Genomic DNA, 27,769 nt, shown 5'->3' on the forward strand with positions numbered 1-27,769 from the left:
TTATAAAAAGCAGGTAAGGAAATTATTGCTATCTCAAAAAAGTTGTCTCACTACGATATCTAAGCCTAACCCTGAGCCAAGAGGGATAAATTTGATTAAAAATCCATCGCGGGGTTGTAAAATTAAGCTTGAATTGTCCACCGCTTACATCTTCTTGAACGCCAAGCCCTATACGTGGTACTTGAAAATTAGATATTAACTAAAGAAAAAAATCAATACAAGCACTCCATATATCATGAAAATGTCTTCAGCCGCCATGGAGCATTCATCCAAAACTATGACTTTGATAAATCATGAATATATCGTCATACTCCACTCGTTCACCGTAATCCCTCCAATAACCCACACTATCTCACCACTTTCCTCTTAACAGCTTCAAAAACTATTCCCTCCTGGTCTCCTACCTCTTCAACATACTGTGCCCAATTTTTTTTGGCGTATTTAATATCCGTTCAGTCGTGGAGATTTCGGGAAAATGTATTTTCTTCCCGAAGGAGGAGTGGAAGAGTATAGGGCCTTTTAAGGAAGTTGGGAATTATGGGCAATCATGATCTGGGCGGGGTTAATCGAGGCCCCATGGGCGTGCTGCCCCACGCGGACGAACTTGACTCGCGCTAAAAAAAAATCTCCCTCCACTAGATTGGTTTTCTTCCCAAAAGCCAGATTCCGGGAAGATTGAAAATAGCTAATACCTATGACGCGGTATCGTCCCGTCCTTCTTTATACGCTTACCTCAATTTGTTTTCCGAAGGCCACGGACGCACAGATTTACGATATATCAAAATGAATAATTATTCTACCTAAAATCTCTGAAAATCGCTGATATTTCTTTGACTAATGATAAAGATAAAACAGTTGTTTTATTTCCACAGAATTTATTTCTTAAACGATCAGATTTCCACAATATATACAAACAATATACACTCATTATAAAGGTTTACATCATCGAAACCTGGGTCGTTTAAGAAACGAAATCTGTGGAAATAAAACGACTGTTTTATCTTCATCAAGATAACGATTCTTAATTTCCACAAGGTATCGCATAAAACGTTTCACCAAACTTGGATCGAATCTCATAAACAACATTTAACCAGGGGAAACATTTCTCAAAACTTTCAATTCAGCCAGCACTGAAATTTCGCAATACCGAAAATATTAATATAAAATACTAATGAACAGGGATAGCTGGTTTAATTAAAGTATCCTGGACCACCGAAAGATCCAAGTAGACTGAAGAAATACTGGTTTTCATGGTGAAACAAAAATCCAGTACTGTCCAAGAAACTTTTATTTGCTGTCGATTAGTTTCGATGGCTATAGCGTCATTACCAAGACAAAAAAACCGGTTTTACGGTGTCAAGTGTTTCCTACCAAAAGTAAAATGATGATTTTGAGTCTTCAAAAGTTTTGGAAATGTATAAATCATTAGTTGCCGGAGATGGAGAATCTATATCTTGGATAATATACCAGATCAGGAAGATGAAAATATTAAGATAAAAATTAAGGAATCCTGTCCTAGATCAGAAGGATGGTAATATTTAGGACAAATGCTATCTGCTCCGCCCCCCGACGATTTATGTCATCGCAAGTGCGCATATTTTAGAAATAAGATAAAAATGGCATAACTGAATAGTTATCCTCACTATCAACGATAGTTTTTCCACAACATTTCTTCCACTTCTTTCTTTCCCTGCCCTGGCATAACAACGAAATATCTCGCAAAAAAATTCCCCATGTGATTACAAAATTAAAAAAAAATACCTCCCACTCGGAAAATTATGGCTACTTGGACGTCGCGGTTTCTTCGGTAAAGTAGCCAGTTTTGATTTACGCTCTCCCACAACTGATACCCTCGCTCGTATAAAGTTGGCGAACCCCAAACACACACACACACACATGAATGCGGGAAGGGCAAGGTGTGGTGATTAACGAGCCAGCTTGGAGAAAACAGTCCCTTTGGAAAAACTCAAAACTGGAGAATTTACGACTCCTTGCGCCCCGACGTGGAAAAGGAACCACAAAGAAAGAGAGAGACATAGGAAATGGGACTGGTCGCTCGTGTTTGCGGTGATTTCCTGATCGTCGCGGAGCATCCTCACGGGGACGAATCAAAGGGCGGAGATTTATCGCGAGCAGGTTCAGAGCAGACTCAACTGCTTAGGGGATGTTTCCGCAGCTTCCCTTTCGGATTTTCGAAGACGCGGTTTTGTGCAGTTGATATAAACATGCCTGTCCTATCGGATGCTATTGGGACCTGCACTCGCTCGCGTCCGTCACTTCGTTGGATCAGAGGGGAAAAAACACGTGATGGTCCATGTGAGCCAGCCGGTGCTCGGTGCAAATCGGAGCACATGACGAAATAAGGATTAAAATACGAAGGTTTTTATTCTTTTTAATAATTATAAATATGGACACGTGTTAGTATGATGAATCACAGATTAGCTACTATTGTCTAAAACTTATTTGTAAAATGTACTTCCGAGAATTGCCTTATTATAATTGAATGATGATCCCTACTTAAGTTTGTATCTTCTGGTGAGCTTAATTTCACTGATTATCTTTGTATCTAGGTGTAAGGTTTGGGATGTGAAATAAATATCTCTATTTTCTCAATAATTAATGGAGTGGAATTTTTCCATATGGAAACAAAAACTTGCAATTTTCCACAGTTATAAAATTTATTACGACGTAGTTTCCAATGTTACTAAATAATTTTCAAGGTGATCCGTGATTCAAACTTGAAGATGATGTAGTAATATTGAAAACTAGTTCGTAATAAATTTTATAACCGTGAAAATTGCAAGTATTGATTTCAATATGACGAAATAAACTACTCACCGTGAATAACAATACCCATTCATGCAATTTCTTAACTTTTACCTGACTGATAGCAGCGAATTAACCAATATCTACGGCGAAAAGTGCACGCAATACTAGCAAAACTTCCTGACACCCTTCTCGAATCCAGGAAAAAACTCGGAATCACTTTTCAAACAGTTAAAGAAAAACTTAAACTATAAATATCCCAATTTAACTATTCATAAGCATATGAAACCTTCATAAAATAAAAATATAATTCGAACGCTACCCTTGTCAATATTTCTCCTCTTTACCTGAACGTCAAACGAAATAGAAGAAGATTATCAGGTATTTCAAACCTAAAATCTTCTTAAATTTCACTAGATCTTCATGATGTTTCCTATAATATTGATAAATCTCTCAAAATGGCCGATCGTGTGCTCTCTCATTTCATCATGAACATCCATTTTTTCCACAGCCCCGCTCTTTCGGCCTTAAATGGCCTCATTCTCTCTCTGCCCAGACTTAAGCCACCAATCCCTGTATTACCAGCCGCAAATCTCACTGCGAAAACTCAAAGAGCGTGGCAGTGATCGTTTTCGGAAAATGTGCGGAGTTGAGTGACTGAAACGGGTTGTCATGGTGAAGGATTGCGAGCAAAATTGTGCCAAAACCGCGAACAGGAAATTCGGTTTCGAAAAAAAAATCAACTGTCGGCTTAACGCCCCGGCATTTCGTCTCCGACAGAGTGCGTTTGAAAATGGCATTTGCCCGAATACCCGTGACCCAGTTGAGCGCGATTTTGTAAAACTGGAGTGCCTTAATGCATACATTTCGAGGGTGACAGAGTGAGGTGAGGAACGGGTTCGGAACAGGAGGAATGAGAAATGATCTCGAAGAGTTTGGAGGGCGTGGAAGGGGAGAGTTCCAAAAGGAAGAGGATGGAAAAGGCTGACAGCATAGTGGAAGAAGTCGATCAAAATCGAAACTGAAATATTTCCTTCCGATACCTATCACGTAAAATCTGGGCATAACCAGTAATTTTGCACGTCAAGCTGGGATAACCGGACACTACTTCTCAGCACCATAAAACGATTTCGCCACAAAAATATATAACTTTCCAATCTTACTTATTACGATTATTAAAAGCTCAATCTTTAGTTCTACTTACTTGTACAAAAGTTAGTTTTGTAAACACGCCACCAATAAAAATCTGGGCATAACCAGTAATTTTGCACGTCAAGCTGGGATAACCGGACACTACTTCTCAGCACCATAAAACGATTTCGCCACAAAAATATATAACTTTCCAATCTTACTTATTACGATTATTAAAATCTCAATCTTTAGTTCTACTTACTTGTACAAAAGTTATTTTTGTACAAGTATTGTACAAGTATTCAGCGAAAATAAATATTCAGCTACTCAATATCATATTCCAAAAACTACAATATTTCATCCTAGGGAATGCCTTACTTGATAAATATAACTTATGGAAACACGGAAGACAGTGCCAAAGTATTACAAATGTATTTGCCAATAAATCTTAGGACTGAAAGAAATTAATAGATCACAAATTTGCAATCGTAAAAGAATATTTATCTCCCTTATAAAATTTAATAGAACTCATCGTAGATATTTCCAGAGCCATACTGAGACCAGATTAGACCCGATTCCATTTGTATAGATTATATTTACTACAAAATTCAAATGGTGATACTGGATCTGATTTTTTTCCTAAGTAATGATACGGCTATTGCTCTTTGAAGATTCGGCATAGTTGACAAGAGAAGCGGTTGACTATTATACTAATGATGAGTATTCGTATCGAACGATACATACAGTACAATCGCACCGAGTGGAGGATCTCCAGAGTTGGATACAGAAATCTTGAGGCTGATGAGGAGGTATATTTAAGTTGACAATTCAGATGGATCGCCGAAAACCCAGAAAACATGGTCCACTTTCTCTGGACCAATTTTTTATGCTTACTTTTTAATATTTGCACCCGGCAAATGTCAGAATGAAAGAGCACTTTTTGACGACTCACATCGGGAGAATAAATAAGAAAAAGGTTTTAGGTGAAAGCGAGGATGAAAATTTGACTACTACGCCTGTCACTCTTTTGAAAAGAGTCGAAACTCGTCTGCGTGTAAAAAAAGAAATAAATCAGATGAATATGGATCGAGCGAGACGTAAGATTTCTCGGACGGAGAGTTACGAGCGGGACGCTTTATTTACAGACGCAGTCCATTTTTAAGGGACGGAGGGTGATGAAATGATAGGGCGACGAATTCAGCGCACTCTTTTCAAAATACTGAAAGCTCATTTGTTGGCCCAAGAAAAGAAAAATTTTCGCGTCGAATAAAGGCGTGATTTTGAAATTAGATGAAGTAAGAGGAGTCTCTGAAGTACCTAAGAAATAAGAGATAAGCAAACAAACCAGACCCGCATTTGACATAGGTAACTCAGGAACTAGTAGCTAAAATATTTACCAATACATATTTAGCGAGAAAATTCAATATGGTAAGCAGGAAACTTACAACATACAGGTATTATTAACGAAGCAGCAACCTTCATTCAGGATAAGTGCCCGCTTAATCACTTTCTGCATCGTACTTCCTATATTGACTATAAATATAGACTATTAATTACAATTTTCATCCCACGGGTCAGGTTTTGATTGGTTTAAGACGGCCACCCAATAGATTTAAGGAATCTACAGCCAGTGCAGAAACCATACCACATATGCAGCGAAATCTGTATCAAAGGGGAGGGAAGCAACACTTCAGCCACCGCAACACAATTGATATTCACGTTGTTTCGAAGTCTCCAAATAGCTTCTGGATGATCGCAAGATTAATTGGAGGGCTTAGAAACACATTAGTGTAAGTAAAAAAACAAAGTTTTTCACTAACAAAATAATAATTTACAAAGAAGTTGGAACTGCCCTGAGGGCTCCCAGTATGTGCTGCTCTACCTGGAGATTCCAAGTGTAACTATGACTTGCACCATTATATTCCAATTTTCGGGTGTACGTCTGCATGCTTAATATTTAACTTGACGTTTCGTTCCTCCTGCTGGGAACGTCGCGTCGTCAGGAGACTCCTCCTCCTTCGCTGTCCCTCGAAACGTCGAGTTAAATATTAAGCACGCAGGCATACACCCGAAAAATGGAATGTAATAGTGCATCTAATCGCTGCGGAAACATTAAAACTAAAATATGACTTGCACCATTGTATTTCTAGGTAGAGAGACTATTTTGGAGTCGGATGCCAGAGATATGTTTTCCATGGTTGGTTGTTATATCGTCGCCATGGAAAATCAACAAAAGTTGACTCAGACCAATATGTTTCTCAGCCATATAAATGAGGATAACTCAAGAGTTTTTAGTTATAGCATTAATAGTGAACACTCTTATGATGTCTCACCTGTGTCGTTGATGGCGTGGGGCTGGAGTCCGACCTCCGGCCCCCTGCCCACCTGCATACCGAGTGGGGGCGCGGGGGCTGCGGCAGGCGAGATGGTCACGACGGAGGCGAGGAGGTGCGGCGCCGGGTGGTGCGGCTGGGCGGACGACGTTGAGGACATGGGATCGCCCGACCCCTCCCTGCTCACCCCGCTCCTCCCCAAACAAGTCACCACGGCTGCGTCCGAAACATCATGCTGTAACTAGAAGGAGGAGGATACGTCATTAGAAATGGGTCACCCACAGTCATTCTACAAATTTATTCATGCACTATCCTAACAAAATAATTCACAGTTACGTGAAGTGATTTTGGCGATTTTTGGACCTCCCTATCTCTAATCTCACGTAAGAGTGTCTAATAATGTGTAATTTCAGTGGAAATACGTTAATTTACGCTCAATTTCGTTGGATTTGTTAAAAAAAATTGTTCGATTGTTTTCATTTGAGATTAATTCAGACTTGTATTTAAGGTTACTAAGATCGTAATTTTACACTGTTTCTTTCGCATAAAAGTTACGTGATACTTGCCAGGAACCCACCCCCTGACTCCCACGTGAGATTTGAGTGAGAATCGGCTTGACTCTCCCCCTAAACGCCTCACGTGATAAACGGATACCCCTTTAGCAATATCGATTACGAAGCTGGAATTTTAACCAAGCTTTTATCTGCCCAGGATCATGGACATGAAAAAAGATCTGAGGCTTTCCTGGTTTATGTTGGTAGTAAAGGATGCTTGATCGCTCCATCAGTTTACCCGGTTGATAAGATAGATTTCCCGGCATGGCAGCCGCAGAGGAGAGCACCCGAGAAGCCTTCACTACTAACATAGACATGGTTCACGACACGTGCGAAAATACCAGAGTGAAAAATATATTTTTATCGACAAACGACTAATCAGATCCCTAAATTCATTTAGAGTATCATAAACGCCTGAGACAGTAATGCGTCTTAGTGGATATACAGCGCCTTTCAGTTGACTCCATAAGGTTTACCGCCTGCTGTTTCCCACGGTTTGAAAAATGAGTTGAATTCCCATAGGGTCACTTCCTTCAGTCTCTACAGTACCACTTCTTGGCAAATCAATTTACATGATTCAAAAGGTGGCAAAAGCTGACCGAGTCATTCCAACGTATCAGATATCGACAAGGCTGAGATATTAAAACATTCTGACGGCTTTCCTATTTTTCACGACCTTCAAGTTTCAACGAAGACCCATCTCAGTACACAGCGAGGGGAAACACGTCTATTCAAAAATTTCTCGAATAAAATATGATCGTACTGAAGTAGAAAAAAATGATTGATTTCATCTCATCTGGAGACGGGAAGTGAATTTTAAAACCCATTCGGACACATCATAAATTCATTATAATTAAAAATCCCAACGGTCTGAATATGCACATGCACCATATTTTGAATATGAATGCAAAAAACCCAAAAGTTAAAAAAAAAATTATCACAAAGAAACCGGTTAAGTTAAAATCCATGCAAAAACATCGCATTAAATCTGGCTTCGCACGAAAACGCCCACAGCCTAAAGGAAAGAATAATGCAGTGAACATTTATTTTAATTACGACCATTTTATCTCTTTCCCTTTACGACGTCCTTCCAACAAAAAAATCCATAAAAATACGCTCCAGCTTTCAAGCTAGATATTCGAAGGAGATCCAAGTAAAAAATTAATATGTAAGCATCAATATGTAAGCATTCCCAGCTATAAATATTACTGTGAGGAGGATGATGAACTACTAACACTATAACCACCAACCGAGGACAATCAGGTTAGGGGTAGAAATTCCGTTAGGTGACTCACGATACAAATAGGTCATTCAATCATGGAATTCATGAGCTGAGATTTAATATTCAATGCATTAAAAAGCACCGAAATAAAAAATATGACCTTTTCCATACATGTTAAATTCAAATATCAAATTAATATCAGAAGGAAAAATCAGTTGAAATGTTGCATAAAATCTTGCGTCTTGTAGTCAAAGCTACAATCGAAATAATAACCTTTAAATTTTTAATAGACTCATTAATTATCGTCTAATACCGACATCAAAGTTCACAAGACCAAAGAAATAAACCAAAACGGATTCGATAATCATCATTTGTTTTCACTGCATTTTTCTTTATTCATGTGACTGCTTCATGTAAATTCTCCTCTAGTAATTTTATTCTCCATGGCCACACAACAAGAAAACATAAAATTTACTCAATGCAGCAAATAAACCGATATCACTTTCTTGGCAACTTTTTACTTACTTATTTACGACCGCGTAAAATATTAAAAATAATTGAAAACAGTAATTCATGAAAGAACAGTCACCATTTAGTTGTCATATACATTGTCGTTGTACAGTTGTACAGTACAGTATACATTGTAAAGTTATTGTCATTTAAAATAGGACAGAAAAATGTAGGCTCGAAGATTTTCGCGGCGTTGATCAGATGATCTCTGCATTCTCTTCGAGTTTTCAGCGCGTCCGTTGGGTTCACCTTCGACCTGAAGACGCTGACTGCAATGTCAGCGAAACTGTTGTCGCCAAAACCCAACGGACGCGGTGAAAACCCGAAGAGAATGCAGAGATCAGGACAGAAAAATATTGGATGAAAAGACGAATAAAATAAGTGATCGGAAGTAATCTTTGCCTCCATACCATGAGGCCCCATTCAAAAGGCACGTCCATTGCCTTTGATTGCGTAAAATCTGTTACTTGAACTCACGCCTTTACCAAATGATACCTTTCGAGGACTTGCATGCCCCAATCAAACGATAAAGACTGTCGAGCTCCAACGGAAATCAGGGTATAACTCCGACAGAATTTCAATAGCGTTGACCTGTGCGGCCCCTACAACCATATAAGCACTGAACGGTACCTAATCCTTATTAATTATTCTGCGAGGTTCTCCCCTTTCTCTCCACTACGAACGAATTGCGTGCAGGAAATGCCGGATTCTCCACATTCCCATCCGCGAGCTACGCATACTTCAAGAGAAGTTACTACTTAACGTCGCCCCGCAGGAGAAGAAAACGCAAGCTCCACGGGAGGCGTGAAAATATGTTCGGCCGCCTTCGGCCTCGCGTCCCGTGACGTCACGCGATTGTCGCCGAAGAACGCGCGCGCTTAAATAATGAAAATTGAATTTTCCTTTCCGGGACCCAGAGCGATGTGCGACCATATTTGATTCAAACTGTTTCGGAGGTCTCCTTAGGCAATGCTCATGCAAATGCTCTCGTCGTTATAAGTCTCGACGACTTCCTGCGGAGAAAAGTCCCGAGTCCCATATGAGGCGAAGCTCTTCACGAATTTCCGATTATTCACCGTTCCAAATGGGAAGACGAGGACGAAGGTAAGGCTCACAATATATTACGCGCTCCAAAATGGCACTTCCACGATTGTTTCGGTACGCTTTTATGATCGACAATGGAGACCACGAGAGAGCTTTATAAAGATGGTCGTTAGCGGAATAACATCGCCATTACTGGAACGCAGGGGTGCTGGCCTTGGATGTGGCACAAAATGAGATGATTCGGGAACGGTTTACTTTTTTTTAAATAGGGTTGAGGGGTGAGGTAAAGGGATTAGTTATGGGATCTGAAGTCAAAATGATTGAAAATAATAGTACACCATAAGCGAATTTAAATAGTTTGAGCAATTATCTAAGAAATACAGGTAAGTTCCCGCTCTAGCACATCAAATCATATAATAATCAAAGTCAAGGCAGTGGATCTTTCCAGTTTTCCCAGGTATTTTTACACATACTTTTTCTGAATGCACATTTGCACTACATAAATCCAACTCTAAAGTATTGTGCCATTGTTCCGCTGTAATAGCAATGATATCAAAGTTTGAAACGGTTTAACATAAAGCATAAAAGTTCTTACTCTTTTTATAGGTTTTCTCCTACATGAACGTCTACACAATCATTCTTAAGAGGTCGAGAACGATACATAGGAATCAATTGTTTGCAAGTTCACTTACAGAAATAGTGAAATGATTGATTCAAAAATGAACTTTCCTCTACTCCATATTTATAGAGTTTTTTTTATAAATACTGTGAGGTATATAACAAAGTTTATTTTTGAATCCATCTATATTATATAGACATTGATAACAGTAGTAGAATACAAATGACAAAGGAAAATTGGATTTTTCATTTAAAATGTATGAAATTTAATTTACCAAAGTGTCTTGAGACTATCGTTTTGATGATTTTTTCAGATACATTTCGTCATGAACCCTCATTAGATGGGAAACCCACAATCGCTCACGTGGAAAACCTGTCAAGTCAGGACATCTGGCTCTCGTCATTTTCAAATGCATTTCGGCATATTTCTTCATTTCAGACACATATCGCCACATCAACCCCCACATGATTAAATCAAGGGGTAAGACGATATGTATGAAAAATGAAGGAATTTCATGAAATGAAGAATTATCGTCACATCACCCCCGTTTGATGAAATGAAAGAATATGTGGGAGTGAATAGGAAATTAAGGAATATGCAAAAGTTTATCTGAAATGACGAATGTCAAATGTCCTGACTTTCCAGGTTTTTATACGAGAGCGATGGTCTTGTGGGTGCCCCGGGTGGGTGTCAACGGTGAGGGGTGCACTGGACAAAGGAGGAGGGGCCAGAATAGGGGGGGGGAAAGGGGTGTGGCCAACGTGAGGAGGAAGGGGGCGGGAGGGGTGGAGGAGATATCGCAGAGGGGAGGTGGTGGCGTGGAATGACATTTTTCGCCCGGCATGAACCGAGTACTGGAAAAACGGGGGAGGGGATTGAGGGGGGAGGGAAGGAATGAGGGGGCGGGAGGGGATAAGCGCGGTGGGGCGTGGAGACGCGCGCGTCGCACTGTGCCACGCTTAAGAATGTTTTATCGGCACACCAGAAGAGCGTGCCATTGTCTGCGACTCCGACCAAAAAAAAAAAAATAACACCTCCCGACGCACCCCGGCCACCACCGTGCCACCTAGCGGCCAATTTAAGAAAAATAAAATACTATTCCCCATATGGCCTTCGCGCGCCGTAAAAGGGTTGACGTCAGAGTGTCTCCCCCCCCAATATGGAGGAGGGATCCGGTGAAATACGGAGAGAGAGGACTTCGCGCCCGTGGAAACGTGAATGAATCGAAGGAAATGAGGCGGGTGCCGTTCGCGGAGGTGTCGCGGATGGACTCCCGAGAGCCGACTTTGGCATCCGCGAGGAGAAACGACGTTCGCGAAGCGGGTCGGCGAGGAATGTGCCTTCAGAGCTTTTCAAAGTGGACACGAAGTTGTGAGGCGACTTGAGCAAAATATTCCTGCATTTCTATCATAGCTCAATATTTTTCAGTCCACAATAAAACCGAATGAAGGAGGCATTTAAGGTCTCATCCGTTAATATTCTCATGTAATTACATAAGGTTCATTTTAAAATACCTCTCGCTTAAAGCAGACAGTTTAAATCATGACTACTCGCGATACATCGGCTGAGGAGACCCCTAGCCAGTCATCTATGACACTCCTTTTTTCGATATAGCTACATTAAATAAAGTCTACAAATACCCAACGATGGATTTTACTTTCAGAGTCATGAAAACGGATAATGAAGCTGACTTAAAGGCATATGAATGACTTATGGCAGGCATAGTTTTCCAATGCGTGCGAATTGACCACAAAAAAATCATTATCTGCGACCTGCACACATCCCTAGCACCCCCAAAGCAAATTCCTAGCTACGTGCCAGGGCTGGCCATGTTGCCTAATTAAAGCCGGGTGATCTGAGCCCGATATTATCAAAATACTCCCGCACTTTTATCATAGCTGTTAATATGCTGCAGCTAGAATAAATACGTGTTAATTTCTTTTAAGGTCTCATCAAATAATGGTTTCATGTTATTGCATAAGGTTCACATGAACATACCTCCGGTTTAAACAAATCAATCAACATGAATTTTAAAGTCGAAAAAGCATAAACCAATATATTATATTACCCCTCTTCGGCACTTCCACTGTATAGCTTCATTTCTCGTCGCAACGGTGGAAATAGAAACTGGAGCGAAAGATTGCGTTTAGGTATGAAATATAATCTAAAAGAATGTTTTCTGGTGTTGTTTTTAATTTTAAAAGCTAATTCATATCCTATCCAATGAGGTATGCTAATATCAATGAGTGTAGAAAGTTTGAGTGACTTCCGTTTTCATTCACCATGTACAGCAGCTCAATAAATTTCAAATGACACTTTCATCAAGACTTAAGTTCGCAAAAAATATTTAATTCTCCACTATGGAACCCAATTCATAATTAATTATTAAGTTCCCACTCCAACCATATAACGCTTGCCCAACCTCGAAACTGAAATCCTCATGAATTCCATCCGACGCTAGACTTGAGCTCGACAAGTAATTTGCATTCTCGCCGATGAAAAAAATTAAAGTTTATTCATTTTGACCGCAATTTGACGCAGACTACACAAATGGTGGAGCCACGATATGAGAGATACGCCTCATTTAACATTCGAGCAGCAGATCGTTCCAGGTGCACGAATAAAAACCGAAACATCTCGCAGCGATATCCATGCAAACCGTCAAAGTGCGGCACAAACATTTTTTTTTCTCCCTCCTCCCTTATCGAAAAGGAAAAGAGAAACCCCGCGAGTCGAGATAGATAGACTGGGCACGAACCAGAATAAAAAAAATACAAGCATTTATGTCAATGTCAACTGGAAAGTTACGCCCAATGAAGACAAGCCTCGCATCGGCGACGCATAAGGATGACTCTGAGGGACCACAGAACCAAGGAAGCAGATGTGCTCTATGAGGACTGAATACAAAATAGAGACGTGTCGTTATTGAGCGGGCGGGGAATTATAGGAAAGAGGGCTCGCGGCTATGCGGAGGTGCGGAGCGTGCTGCGACGAAGCGCTTTGGGGAAATTGGGTCCTCGGAGGGTGTCATTATGGAGGAGGGAAAGGATGGTGGAGGGGAAGATTAGGTCTGGGGAGGGGCGATCCTTCTTTTTTTAGCCCGGTGAAACGGAAGGGGTGAGAACCGATGGCTCCTAGATACCCTGCAAGGGTTTGGCCGCAAACCGCCTGCGGCCAAGGGTCAGTCTGGGTAAACACACACTGAGATGACAATTCAATGTGAAGGAAGATTTTGTGGATATTCCACCGGTTAGATTGTAGAGCTTTTACTTCATTTACTTTGTGTCCATGCCTGACTCTACTATCATCCTTCAAACACTAAGTCAAAGCTTCGAGGGCAGATAGCCCAAAGTTATAGTACAAGATCAATAGAACAGAATACTGCTGTAGTTAGGATGCAAATGATTAATAAGCAACTCTTCAGAGAAAGATCATGCAAATGATGTAAGTACAGGAAAGGTTATGTTCTCCAAAGAACAGCAGAGGGTAACAGTATCAAAGTAAGATTACGGCTAGTACTTTAAGCAGCGAGTAGATTAAGTGAAGATTTCCGCATCTATTACACTGAAAATTATACTTAGGCAGCCTTTCATAGAAGATTCATGACTGATTTAAGTATCGGAAAATCAAAGCTTCTCAACGCAACGCACGGAAGAGCATCAAAGAAAGATAAGGGCATGTCTTTGTTTCGAACTCAGTTAAACGAAAGTAGTAAGGAGCAAAGACCGATAGCTGCTTAGATGTCCCACCGTGTGCCGCCAGCTTCCAAGGGCCACTTAGGGTGGCCAAAGGAATCTACGTAAAATGCAGTATGAGAAAATGCTTCTCTGAGTTTTCCACTAATTAATATTGATTGATCCGTACCATAGTTTCGATGAAATCCAATATGAATAATGCCTCATATTTTCTTTATTGACAAATTTACTTCCAAATCCGATAAAGAAAACGCATAGACCGATATAAGAAAAAATTGTAAGGACATTACAATTCTGACCAGTCCAATTTTCGAACAGCAATTTCTGATATTGCTCGTGAACGAGGGTTGATATTCTCACATCACCATTCCAAATCCTTTGTTGCGAGATCCTCGGACACAAGTACGTCATGCGTATGTTCTTCCGAATCGATTAGATTGGCCGATTACTCGGAATATGGAGAGTGAAAGTGAACAATAACCACCAGGTGTGAGCAAGGGGTTGAAGCATTAGGGAGTCAGAGCATAGCGCGAGGAGAGGGTGACGGCTGTGGAAAATATGAATTTTTGATGCGTGGATGCTTAGGAAATATTTTTATAAAGCGTGGGGTAGTAGATTTCTTCAAAACGGTGGACGGTAGGAATTCAAAACGGCAATAATGTGACACGCAGAAGGCTTACTTAAAACACGACATCTACTACAATAGATAGTCATAGAAGGTTGGTGTTTTAACTTATTGATGAGAACATACGCGACGTTATTTTTCAGATGTCAATGAAAGAGTTCTGCTAGTCATCGCGATTACTAATAAGTTTTTCCAAAAGGCAAATTTCCAAAAAAACGACAGGCATAATTTTAGTTTTCACGTGTATTTGGGCGATTCCATGAAAATGTCAACTTTTTCTGTCGAATTAAAATTTAGGCTGGAAATATTTTATCTTGATTAATCAACAGCTAAATGATTGAATTTTATGAAATCAGTATTTGAAACATTATTCAGAGCCTTATGAAAAGATTTCAAATTATACTTCGATTCACAGAACTTTGAAGATGTTTGAAAACATTACGCTTAGGAGGTTGACATGGAAGTAATTCCGTCATATGTTAATTTTGGGCATATTTAGAAGGTATTTCGATAATTAATTTTGTTTCTGTATACAAGCACCACCTTCATAAAAGTTTTTTTGATCATGTACAGTTAGAAGTTTTGCAATTGTTATGTATTTTAAAATTTTATCGAAAAATCTTATTGTATAGTTTTCTCTAAAGGTAATTCCGTCACTAATGGAATTGCCCATTTATATTATCCACGAGTGTCACAAATTTTAAGCCAGTCTCTCCGAGAATATTACAAGGAACAGCGTTAGCGATATCAATGGAACGATTCGGCGGAAGGAGATGAAGGCGGATGTTGAAAGGTGAGAAAAAACCGCGAAAGTCAGGAAATGAAAAACCATCCACGGATGTGGAACTGTAATTTATAGTTATAAAGGACTAAAAACTCGACCTGAGGTCCATGAAGCATAGGATAACACTCCAATCATGGCGCTAATTTAACATGGCATTCAAAATGGAGGTAAGTGCCCGCTCTAGGACATCAAATCATATAGGAATCAAAACCAAAGCAGTGGATCCTTTCAGTTGTCATCCCAGGTATTTTAACACATAATTTTTTCGAATGTACCAACATTTGAACTACATAAAGCCAACTTTAAAGTATTGTGTTATTGTTCCGCTGTGACAGCAATGAGATCAAAGTTTGAAACGCATTTCACCTGCATTGCTATAGAAAAATGAAAAACGAAGAGACTGTCTGAGATTAGTTAAATATTTATCCCTGCGATATAGTTTTAAAATCTTTGATGCACTAGAAAACAATGAGGATTCTATTAAGCGATAGAATGACGGAGAATCTTGAATGAAGTACGAAGGAAATGAATATTAATGATTTCCTTATAGATATTTTGACTGTTCTATTTTATAATCGACCTATTTACGCCAATAATACGTACAATGGGCCAAATAGTACCCTTTTCAAAAAGGCAAAAATAGTTAAGATGAAACCTAGAGGGAACGGAGCACATATACCGCGCGGCAGCAATGCACAGGCGGAGATATTCAATCACACCGAAAAGGCAAGCCTTAATATCGCACTAACAAAAGGCATCTATTCTTCCTCCTTTCACATGGGTTTACGAGAGGGATGTGCCCATGGAGATTACTTATGTGGAAAAGGTAAAACCGACGCGTTAAGGCAGCAGAGTCACGATATGGGAGTGCCACGTAATGTTTATGGAACTGCCTCACCCACTTGACGATGGCCGAGAGGAAAGCGGAATAAGAAAAGGAAGAGAGAGAAGGGAGTGAGGAGAGAGAAAAAAAACCTTCCCTCATCCTTCCCGACGTTCGCGTCACTTTTCGGACGCGAGCAAACCATTGAATTCAGTGACAATTGAATATCGGCACGCGCGTCCGCCTCGGCCAGTCCTCCGCGATGGCCAAAACAAATGAAAAATATGAGACGAGTCACCCACATTCCTACCACGGATTCAAAACGCATGTTCACGCTCAGTGTCACATAAAGGGTACAATCTATGACGGTTGCGCCTGGGAATGTTAGGCTCACAGAAAGGCCTCAAGAATAGGTGTTCGGATGACAAATGGGTTAGAGGAAAAATGCAAGCATTTTCCAGATAGTTTTTGTATTGAAGCGGTGTAGCCTGATGAATATCAAATAGCATGACACCTTGTGACGGTCGTTCATGTGACATCTCTAGAAACGGTGATGGTAACGAGCGAAATTGGATGTCTTTCGTAGAAAAATCCAAAAATCAAATCTTTCGTTAGACAAAAAACCTTAAGCAGTATTTAAAGGCACATAATACCAATTTAGGAAAAAGCTGATTAACTGCAATAAATTTTATCCAGCTCATTTTCGGGAGTCATTGAATAACTATGAACCTAATTGACACCCGTAACATCTGGTAACTTAAACCATCATTGAAGTGTTATTCCAGCTATCGTCGAATAATAATTTTAATCAATATGAAAAACATAAAAATAATTTTTTAAATCATTGGGTTCACCAAAACGTTAAGAGCAATTCTCGATTACAATCGGCAATGATTTGGAGGGAGAGCTTTTTAAAATTTACCTTGAATTATACACAAAACTGAATAAAATATGTAAATCTGACCACCAAGTGTCGTTAGAGGGGACAAAACTGCTTGAAATACGCAATAACTACACCTAGTGAGCTCGGTGGAATTGCTACATATTGTAGAATCAAGTAAATGAAAGGTGAACTCTTAACAGAAAACCGCACTTGAATTCACCTACCCCTTGCATATGGTTCCAAAGTATTTTTTCAAAGAATTTATTTCCCCGCCACATCAGACTAATGTAGCGCGACGCGTTAGCAATTCAAATGTCGCAGTTATGCCACCTCTTCCGGCCGCGGGCTTTCATAAGGCGCTAGTATCGCGATGCTGTCTCGTTGAGTGGGAACAGTTAAATATGTAGAGAGAAAAGAGGACGCATAGACGAAAAGATAAAGAGGAGACAAGGCATAGTTACCCGTTAAACCCGGACTAATGGGGAAATCTCAATAAGTACGCACGAAGCAAATAAGGTGTCGGTGACGCCTCCTTTATTTTTCTCGATAGCACATTGTATCGGAATGGCTCGGCTCAAAAAGGACTCTGGGCGACATTCGTGGAATACGGCGACCATGGGCGTCGCAAGAGTCCTGAATCCCTAATGGCCGACTATATCTTTTTAAGGGTCTCTAATGTGTCGACCGCTTTTACCATTTCCTCCACCCCTCACCTCTTCCATAAGCCTGCACGAATTAACCGCTTCGAAAATAATCCACCTACCTCCAAATATACCGGGACGTGATGCAATGTAAATATGCTTCGAGACGATTTTAATATCGGCCCGAGGGCCTTGAGGTGACATCGCGATCGGAAAGTCGTCCTTTCCGAATCTAAATACGTAATTTGTATGTTTGTTTTGAGTTTGCCCCGCCAAGATAACTAAATCATTCCCTCCACGTAATGTTTATCGCCCAAATAGGGGACGGATATCGGTGAATTACTTCCCGTCAAGTCAATAGACGCCCTTCGAGGCGCCAGAAACCGATTGAATAAAAGTCTTCACGCCTCATTTGCGATTTGCTTCAAATTTGGTACCGAACACTAGCCTTTGAAGAATCAGACCTTGGATTAGTTTTGCTTTCAAAGCAATCGGAAAGGGTATGGATTCCATTTTTTATTTCGGAAAATAAGTTAGATTGGATACCTTCGACCAAAAATAAAGCTTGGATTAAGGAGCCCTCGTTCAGTTGCCACTTAAGGCCGTTTTACACGGTACACGGGATTGCGCAATCTGGCGTACGTGCGAAGGCGCAATCAGAATTACGTCGGGTAAAGCGGTGAATTGCTAGAACACATGCGAGAATGCGTGGATGCAAGACGGCAAAATAGCCCCTGTTCTAATTTCCTTCATGCATTCGCGCAATTCCACGCCATTTTAGAAATTAATGCAGCTCTAACCTGCGCAATTCCGTGCCCCGTATAAAAAGGCCTTTACAATTTTTTAACTTGGGATAAAGAAAAGGTAGGCAATGTATGTACGTACCAATGACGCATACTATCGCATTACTATTTCATATCGCCCAGCGGAAGGTACCAAGGCCGCCTTCCTCATTTTTTCAACATATTATGATGGATGTCGCCATACTAACTTTCCTGAGATGATGTGACTTAGAGCGAGCAAAAGTCATCAGTAATCAACTCATACGAATGAAGTCATCACGTTGACTGCGCAACCGACCTGTGTTGGAATTGAAAAATGCCAAGTCCAGTAAACGCTTTACCGAGTGCTCAGATCAAACACGTTAGCTCAAGAAATATATGCCACCATAAGCCATTCCAACAAAAGGATTGACCACTGTTTGACGTTTGCGTATTTACTTTGCGGCCCATGGAATAGGATAAGAAAGTTCACTTTGTGCGTTCCAAATTAACAGTATAACCAACCGTGTTCATGGTTTGAAACGTATACCTTAATCAACAATGATAAGACATGAGAGTAAGAAACCATGTTCGGTAATAAAGTGTCCCTTGAAACAAAAAGTGAACTTAATGAACAGGGTTGAACCATTTTATTGGCGAAGTTAACCCTCGTTACATAAACAGTTGACCTTAGCAATATTAATCCGTTCCCGAGGATCGATCATAACTCGTATTCCATCGTGCGTACCTACAATCTGCATTATTTTCGGACGAGGCATCAGTAAGAGCATAAAAAATGTAAATTCTACTATGCTATAAATGTGTTTCTGTAATAAATAAAGCGTAGACTCACAAAATTGATGATACATAGTTCAAGTGGAAACAAAATCGCTGTAAGTTGATATTTTTAAGAGCGCACAAAAGCAGTTCCGACTATACGAATCCATTTTAAGTAGAACCCATTGAAAAGCGAGGCCTCACTGTACCGGAAAATCATGAAATAAATCCAATTTCGTAAGACCATAACAGCTACAGACATTGGGGAATCCTGAGTAGACCCTTTTCTGCCTAGCCGAGGCTATCCGTTTAAAAAGCAATACATATCCTACACCGTCGGCACAATAAGAGGAAAGCGGATCGCCTTTCCGGAGTGAATCAAACATCGCCAAAAGGTAAGGAAACCGTTGTATTCTGAGCTTCTCCTAATTTGATTTCCGCACGCGAGTGTCGACGCAGCGTGCCAGTCATTTGTCGTGATCTGAATGCGGAATACGACCGCGGGCAACAATGGAAAATAGAAACGCGCGCTCCGAAACAAAACTTTTTCCATTAATGGAAATTGAGTGGTGGCGTGATAAATGGGCATGGCCTATCCCGTTTCATATTTTTATAACATCGGCAGCAGCCAACGAAGATGAGAGCTGGCTGAAATTTTTCGTGGAGGGTAGGTTGGATAGACCGTCGCACGATTATTTTTATTCGTTCGTAAGGTATGGGTCGTAGAGATACGGAATTCTCCACTTAAATAAAAAACGTCGAAGCACACTAGAATTCAGCCCGTGTCACCGATCGTGGTAGGTAAGAGGGAGTGGCGCATCCAGGAATGACTGAGTGACTGGAAGAAATTGTCGGGAGTGGAAACAAAGGATTTTCAAAAGTCTTCGCAAAAAAAATCGAATTCTAATGTGGCATTATAGTCGACGATTGTTGGCGAGTTTCTCAAAAAGGTGTAGAACTTAATGCGTTTTCTTTCCCTCCCAAAGGCGCGGGTATTGTCACGAAAATCAATTTTTTCACACCCTTCTGGATGTGAAGCGATACGTTTGGTCATTAAAAAAAAGTAATTTGAATAATAAACTCTAAGAATACAAAAACTATATCCCTCGCAAAAGAAAACTCCAAACTATGCACTTGGAAGGATTTAAAAGAATTCATTATGCAGCTACATGAAAACATGTGCAATGAATGATAATAAATATATGGGTAAATACTATTGGAAAAAATTGACATCATACTTTAATTAGCAAATTACATGATTTCCTTCCTAATCGTATTCTCGTAGATGGAATAGATGAGAAATAGGTTAGCTCCATGGCAGCCGTATCCATCTCAAGAGACGTAAATATGATATACAGCATATAAAACTGCATGGAAATTTATCCAATATATGAGGGATTAAAAACGCAATTATTCATTAAGTAAATATGCATATCCACACGATAAAAATATATACGCTTAGAATATGGCTAAAAACTATTGAAACAATTAAAATTTTTATTGGAGGAAAGGAATAACATATTTTCATTGTGATGTATGACCTGAACTTGGGTACGTGAGGATTGCCGAGGTGGTTATTTTGCGCGGCAATCCACGCGAGCAATTGCGATTTGATTTCGAAGTGAGAATTGACAAAGAATCGCCTCCCCCTCTCCTTTCATCGCCCAAAAACCATTGTCACACTCCCGCGATGGCCACAGATGGGAAAATACCCGAGGCGCGAGTGCCGAAAACGAAAAAAAAAAAAAAAAAATCCGAAGCCCCTCAACGCGACGGTCCGGACGGACATGATGAAAACCAGTCGCAAAGAGTGGAGGAACAGGGGACCAAATAGGGACGCGCGGTAATCCTATTTAAAGAAAACAAGTTTTCTATTACCGGCGGGACTGAATGGCCAGGAGGCTATTATGCGGGACAAATAGAACACAAAAGAGAAGCGGCCGGAGCATACGGAAAGAGAGAACGGGAGAAATGGTGAAAGAGAAGGATACAAAAAAAGTCCTTAATCGATTCCCGGGAAGACGGCTTCAAAGCCAGCGCGGCACGAATCTCCGTTCGGAAAGACACGCGTCGATTAGCCATGAGGGACAATCAAGCGACGGATCACAGCGCTGCCTTCGTCGTCGTCTTGATGGAACAATGACACGGAGGAGATGGTGTCAAAAGGCAGGAATCCAACGGCCTGACGAGTAGGCGATGAACATTCGTCACAGTGAATGACACACAGGTGCTTGATGACACAGGAGAGTGTGAAGGAGAATTGAATGCGAAAGAAATGAGTTCTTGACAAGGAAAACGGTGTGGGAGCCAAATTAAAGAATCTTCAGAAACATGAAAAAGGAATAACATGAGTTTGCACCTTACATTTTGAAATACTGTAACCTTTTAGTCACGTAAAGGAGTAGTTTACCATAATGGTCAGCTACAACGGCATAGTGCCCATGCATAGTTTATATTACACTTAAAATCTTCTTCCCTGAGTCTCTTAAGCAGTCTTCTATACCTATCTCTTTCGAGTACAAGTTATAGAATATGTAAAAAAATACGGACAACTTTGGCAACCTCTCTAATACTAAAATAAGAGGGTACAATATAAGTAAATATTTAGGCTAGATTGTAATCCATAAGAACTTCGTGTGGTCACAACATGAAGACTAGAATTCATATTTAAAAAAAACAATACTTAAGGCATTCATTGTGAACTTTTCCGAGTGCTATGCATACTTAATAGATTCCGAACTCTCTTAAGGGCTCGCGGTGGTAGAAAAACTAACGATAACCTGGGAACGTCCAAAATATCCCTTAAAAGAAAAACAAGCCACTCCTTACTTGAGTAGTTTTGCAGACAAAACATTAGGATATTAAAATAGGACATTTCCACCGACAAGACATAATTGGTAGAAATTTAAAATTACCACGAAGAAGTTTGAAGAAAACACGGTCAGATTTGTTGCTATAAACGTATTAGAATGAAATCGAAGAGATGGAAAGTAATAATATAGATTAAAACATTAAATCAATCACGAATACGATAGGTTGAACTCTTTCGTTGAAAAATCTCATTTAAATTATAAAAACGCACAGTGAAAGTGCATCATAATTTACTTATGATATATTGAAACCTATTGGATCCAACGCTGTTTTCATTGCATTAGTCGGGTTGAATGACAAGCATTAATTTTTAAACTGTTTCATCGGAGCATGATATTTCACAATAGGAGCAGTGCCTTTTACTTTAGCCCGTTACTGTGTTTAATGCAAGAGCCACTTGAAAAAAACTATGAATATTAGAAAGAAGACGCCTGCGGCGCGAACCCAAGGGGATTTGGAGAGAAGCCTAATGCTCTACTCGGTTGGTGAATGCAAAAATGAATCAACATATGCGACGGCGCATGGGAAGACCTCACTCACTCATAAATAGGCTCTCTCTCTATTCCTAGACAAAACGATCGCCATTCTTGGAAATCCAACTGTTTCACTTTTGCACATCGGCATCCCGAGACAAATATGGAATAGACTGCACGTAGCTTATCTCCTTTCATCCATTGGCAATCAGCACGAAATTCTATCGAGGGGAAAACTCGAAGTCATCGCAAAAAAAAATTCCAGTCGACTGTAATGAGCGACGAGCATCGTTGCACCATCAGGAAGTCAAGGGGAGTTTTAGTTTAGTATTCAGGTGAAACCAAAGTACAATGCGAGAAACACTGGCCAAATAATATTTCATATGGAAAGAAGAAAGTCTTACACGCTTGTATCATGCTTAAAAGCTAGCAAAAGTTCCCATATGTTGCACTTTCATGCAATCATCAATGCTGGACAGCGTCAAAACGTCAGAGCGAGGAGATATTTTTCACCAAGATATGACAAATACAGCCACCACATAAAAATTTTACCATAGAAGACTATAAGGGCAAGGTTTAGGGGAAGGAGGAGCTTAAATTTCTCATAGCTGGAGAAAACAGCGAATGCAGTCAATCCTGTCTCATATCTTTGCGCGATGGGCTACAGCTATTTCTAGCCCGGAATATCCTGTGGATAGCCTGTGGAGTAAGTTTAATATTTTAGGCTTCTAACAATAAGCCTTAAAGTCAGGAAAGGTATGGACTAACTTCAAGATACACCATTTCAGAGCCAAATGGAATGAAGCTAAAAAGGGGAGGCACAACAACAGTGCAAAAGGGAAGACTGAACCGCGAACTAAACGATGATTAAAAATAAGATGGAACCACAAAAAAGGGAGGCAGATATAATTTAAGGATTTTAAATGTGACATCCAAGCTAAATACTTGATATTTTTTACTCATTTTGTGTATACATCGCAAATTATGCCCCTAAATAAAGGTGAGAGCGAAGTCCTTTCCTTGATAAAACTCTATTTTGGAATCAAGGATGGATTCCAAAACTTTCAATTTTCCAAAAACAATTGGTAAGTAGCCTGTGAATAAAAGGGGTTGATCTAAGGAATTAAACAGGCTCTACCTACCAGGATTAATTGCAAGAAAAATACCCCATTCCATCCTATTCACGAAAAAAACCCAGGGGAGGACTCAATTTTGGCCCTCTTTTTTTAAACGTTGGGGAAAAATCATCACAAGGCTGCGAGCCAACATGTGCGCGAGTCTTTTTAAAAATAGGCTCGTCAGGAGGGTGGACGGGGAGCGATTTAACTATTTCCCTGAGTCAATATCACCTGGTGCGGCGAAGTGGGGAGCAGAACAAAGGCGAGGAGAATGCGACCACACTTATTGCCCGCGAAGTAGTATATAACAACTTGGGGTCACCAAATTTTCTTTTTTTAATTCCTTCGTCGGAGAGAGGGGTAGTACGGTAAACGGGGAAAGAGGAGAAAGGAGCTGTAGTGGATGCCGAGATACGAGGGGAGTGTACATACGTTTCCTGCTACCAGTGTCTGCATGGTATGGTATTTGGTGAAGGCGACGATTACGGGCCCGCCGGGTTACGATTACCTACCCTCTTTTTCAAATACCTAGCCTTAATAATGTACTAGCTATTCTTTGATATTATATGCTTAACCTTACCCAATTCCTAACTATTAGACTCATTATCGTTAAAAAAAATTAAACATGATTTGAAATATATAATGAAACACAAAATGAGTGAAGGAGCTAAAAAAATATGAACCAAGTTTTCCACGCCGGGGACTCGATCCTACATCCTTGATAATCATAGTCGTACGTTTACTCCACTAGATCCAAATCATTTCATTACCAGTTTTTTTTAGCAGTTTTCAGACACACATTTTTTTCTTACAATTTTCCAGTAATTCCCCTTTTTGGCAGGTAATTGAAATGAGTTAATTTTTATAGATAATATTGTAAACAATAAAAAAAGGCCACCGCAACTGCCTAAGCCTCAGCTCTATAATACGTGAAATAGAAACCAACAGTGAAAACCGGAGCAAGTACGCAGTAAAAGCACACAAAATAATCATAGAATCAGACATAAATCGAAACAGAATGATCAATTTGCAAGTAAATTTAGAGCTCTTAGAGCATATATATTTACGCGCAAACGAAATATTTTCGGTGAGTGACCAAGGAAAACAAAAAAGGTGAGGGAAACTAAAATTTCTCGAGAAGCAGAAGTGGTACCACAAACTTTGTCCTAAAAATTTTGAAAGTGACTCTACATATAAACCGCACGGAAGGTAGGGTGGAGAGAAACCCGGCATCGGCATTAGATTTCTCACAACGAAAGGCGGCAAAGGGATCACGGTTCAACGTCCCACCCTACGAACGGAGTGTTATACTTGAAGTTTTCAAGTAGGAATCGGACAGTCCCCAGTGGCGCCGACTCCATGGGGCCTGAGGGGGCCCGGGCCCCCTCAAAGATTCGTTTGGGGGGGCGGAGCCCCCTCAATAATTCAAGAAAATAATTTAGTTATATTATGCTTTGTGAAATCACAAAAATATATTGGTATTTTTTATTTCCGATGCTTGACGATAGTTACCTTTTAAAATAAGTTCAACAAGGTGTTAAAACAAATACATTAGGTAGTAAGCAGGTTAACTGAAAACAAATGGTGTGAATCATGATAGTGTTTCGGGGCTGCGACACACTTTGAATTTAACCTCTCCCCGGGCCCCTCCGATATGGGCCCCCCCAATATTTTTTATAAGTCGGCGCCCCTGACAGTCCCTAATTAGTCCCCGGCAACTCTGGGATTTGAACCCAGGTTCACGGAGTGGTAAAAAAGGGATCTATGGGATATTGCCAGACGAAAATTGGTCTGGTGCAGAGCTTCAGTATTGCGTGTTTTGCGAGCTGGAATGCGGAGTGAAAAGAATGCTAGGAGATCAATGCATCTCAAGGACCCATTCATGATGCAGTAAAGAACATAATTTTATGTTAAGAAAACACAAATATTGTAGAGATACATTAAAATTCTTATATTTTTATTAAAAACCGCAACTGCAGCACAAAAGAACACTCATTGCACGCGTGGTAGTTTGTACCAACCTGGGGTCACCAATTTCTTTCTTTATTTTCCTCGGCGCAGAGGAGGGGAATGTGGAGGGGAGGTGTGAGGTGGAGGGAGGGGTGGCAGATTCGTCGGGAGAGGCGAGAGAATAGGAATGCAAAATTTGGCTCGCGGCCAGAGGGGCCGCTGATGGCACCTGCGCCGCCCGCGGACGACACCGACCCCGGCGGAGAAGAACGCTCGCTGCGGGCAGAGGGGGGGGGGGAGAGGAGAGGAGGAGGAGGGGGAATACGAATGTGCGAGTCGGAGGAGGGGAAGGATGAATAAAAGAATGAGAAGGTACAGAAAGAGAGAGGTCGAGAATGGGTAGAGAGCGGATGAGATATACCGAGGAGGAAAAATAGTTACATTGTGATCGTTAAGAGATAGATTGCCGGCCTCGGTGGATCCTAAGTAATCCTACCAAACCAAAGCCGCGGGTTCGATTCCCGCCAGGATAGATAGCCCCCACCAAGGAAATGTATATCTCTGAACATTTAGTTGTTAAATGTTGTGAAAACCCTGATGTATAAAAGCAAAACATGGCTGTATTCGGTGTTGTGCCAATTAGAAAAAAAAGAGGAATTCACTAATTGGAACCCTCATCCACCGATAAGAAAAAAATAAATGCTTATTTATTACTTCTCAGCACTGCTTGGTGGAATCACTTAATATTGAAAAGAATATAGTTACTTCATACATATCACACTGTGAAAAATTAAAAGGGTATTTAATCCAGGAGACTGATTTCTTCATTCACTTTAAATTCTTAACGAAAAAAACTCTACTGTGGTAACAGTGCTAATTTTTATTGTTCAGCCTAAGGGAAAAAAATAGTCTGAAGCACTCAAACTCAGCACACATGGTGAAATGTACACATCAGAATCGCAAGTCAGCTGCTTTGGAATGGATGAAATTGGTGTCAGCATCTATGTAACATAATTCTATCCGATCCAATAGAGACAAGGGGTCATAATGATAATATTTAACACTTTAAAGGTCACGGTGTTTTGATGCATATTTCCTTTGATACCATGGGTGCTTTTTCATCTACGAGTATGGTTCATGGCACGTAGAAATACCAATGCAAATAAGTGTAAAATATATTTTATGAGTACTGCGGTCATGATACGGCAGTTCTTCGGTCACCATATATCCCTAAACAATTTTTCTCATTCATTTGAGGCACGACCATCGATAGATATCTCTCTCTTGGCGGTCGTTAACGAGGCGCCACAAATCCATTGGCATTTAGTGGCTCCCTGACCGGTCACTATGACCAGCCACGGAATCACTTTAAGACTCGAGAAGTTAAAATTTGCAGCATTCGTTTACAACTCGCAATATCAGGCATCTGATAAAAATATCATTCGAGGAAAAGTCATTTCCTGATTCTAATTCCCCACAAAGTTTCCATTTCCACACTCCAATCGTTCGGGCGTACAAATGGAAAGATAGCTTTGGATTTAAACTCGAGGAGGTATCTTTGCAGTTTAGACAACGTCACTTCGAAAATTATACAAATTATCTTTATTTTAGTGTGTTAAACTTACTATTTCTATATTATACCACTTATTGAGGTGGGCGGAACAAAAATCATATCTCGAACGCCACGAGTTACATACAAGAGCTCGCTCAACTATTCATCACTTCGCTTCTGCGTTGACGGTTGACGACAGTGGATGCTTAGGGCAAAACATAAGGGACGTGGTTAAAGAAAAACAGGAACGAGAGACGATAAAAGAGGATACTGGCGGAGAGGAGTTGAAGATGTAAAAATTGGCATAAATCGGTGGGCGAGGGAAAGGAATTGGGTCGGCCGAGAGACAAGGGGTTATGGGGGGGGGGGGGGGGAGCCAAAAATGCGGGCGGCATCCCCTTCTGCTCGCTAAAGGAGGGAATATTATGAGGGCGACGCGGAGAGAGACAAATGCTAAGGACGCTGGCAAGGGAACAAATTTTTATCGCTCCCAGCCTCCCAGTTTTCTTCCCGAACACATTTCTCTCGACTCTCGCGCGATCTTTACTGCTTAGCGCAAAAGGCGAGAGCGGCAGGCGACTTATTTTTTTCCGCAATGAGTCAAGGGACGGCGACGGTGGATAGATAGCGTTAGTGT

General features: G+C 40.5%; 1 protein-coding gene across 6 annotated transcripts in view; it reads right to left on the reverse strand.

Moving 5' to 3' along the window:
- LOC124157229 (zinc finger protein castor homolog 1-like) overlaps window positions 1-27,769 on the reverse strand; it is a 399,561-nt gene that overhangs the window by 193,429 nt on the left and 178,363 nt on the right. For all 6 annotated transcript variants that reach the window (XM_046531785.1, XM_046531788.1, XM_046531783.1 and 3 more), the window contains one exon: window positions 6,231-6,471. In XM_046531785.1, coding sequence (XP_046387741.1) covers window positions 6,231-6,390 — 160 coding nt within the window. In that variant the 5' untranslated portion in view covers window positions 6,391-6,471. The remainder of the gene's footprint in view (window positions 1-6,230; window positions 6,472-27,769) is intronic.

This window comes from Ischnura elegans, chromosome 4 (genome assembly GCF_921293095.1).
Source record: "Ischnura elegans chromosome 4, ioIscEleg1.1, whole genome shotgun sequence".
Lineage (NCBI taxonomy): Eukaryota > Metazoa > Arthropoda > Insecta > Odonata > Coenagrionidae > Ischnura > Ischnura elegans.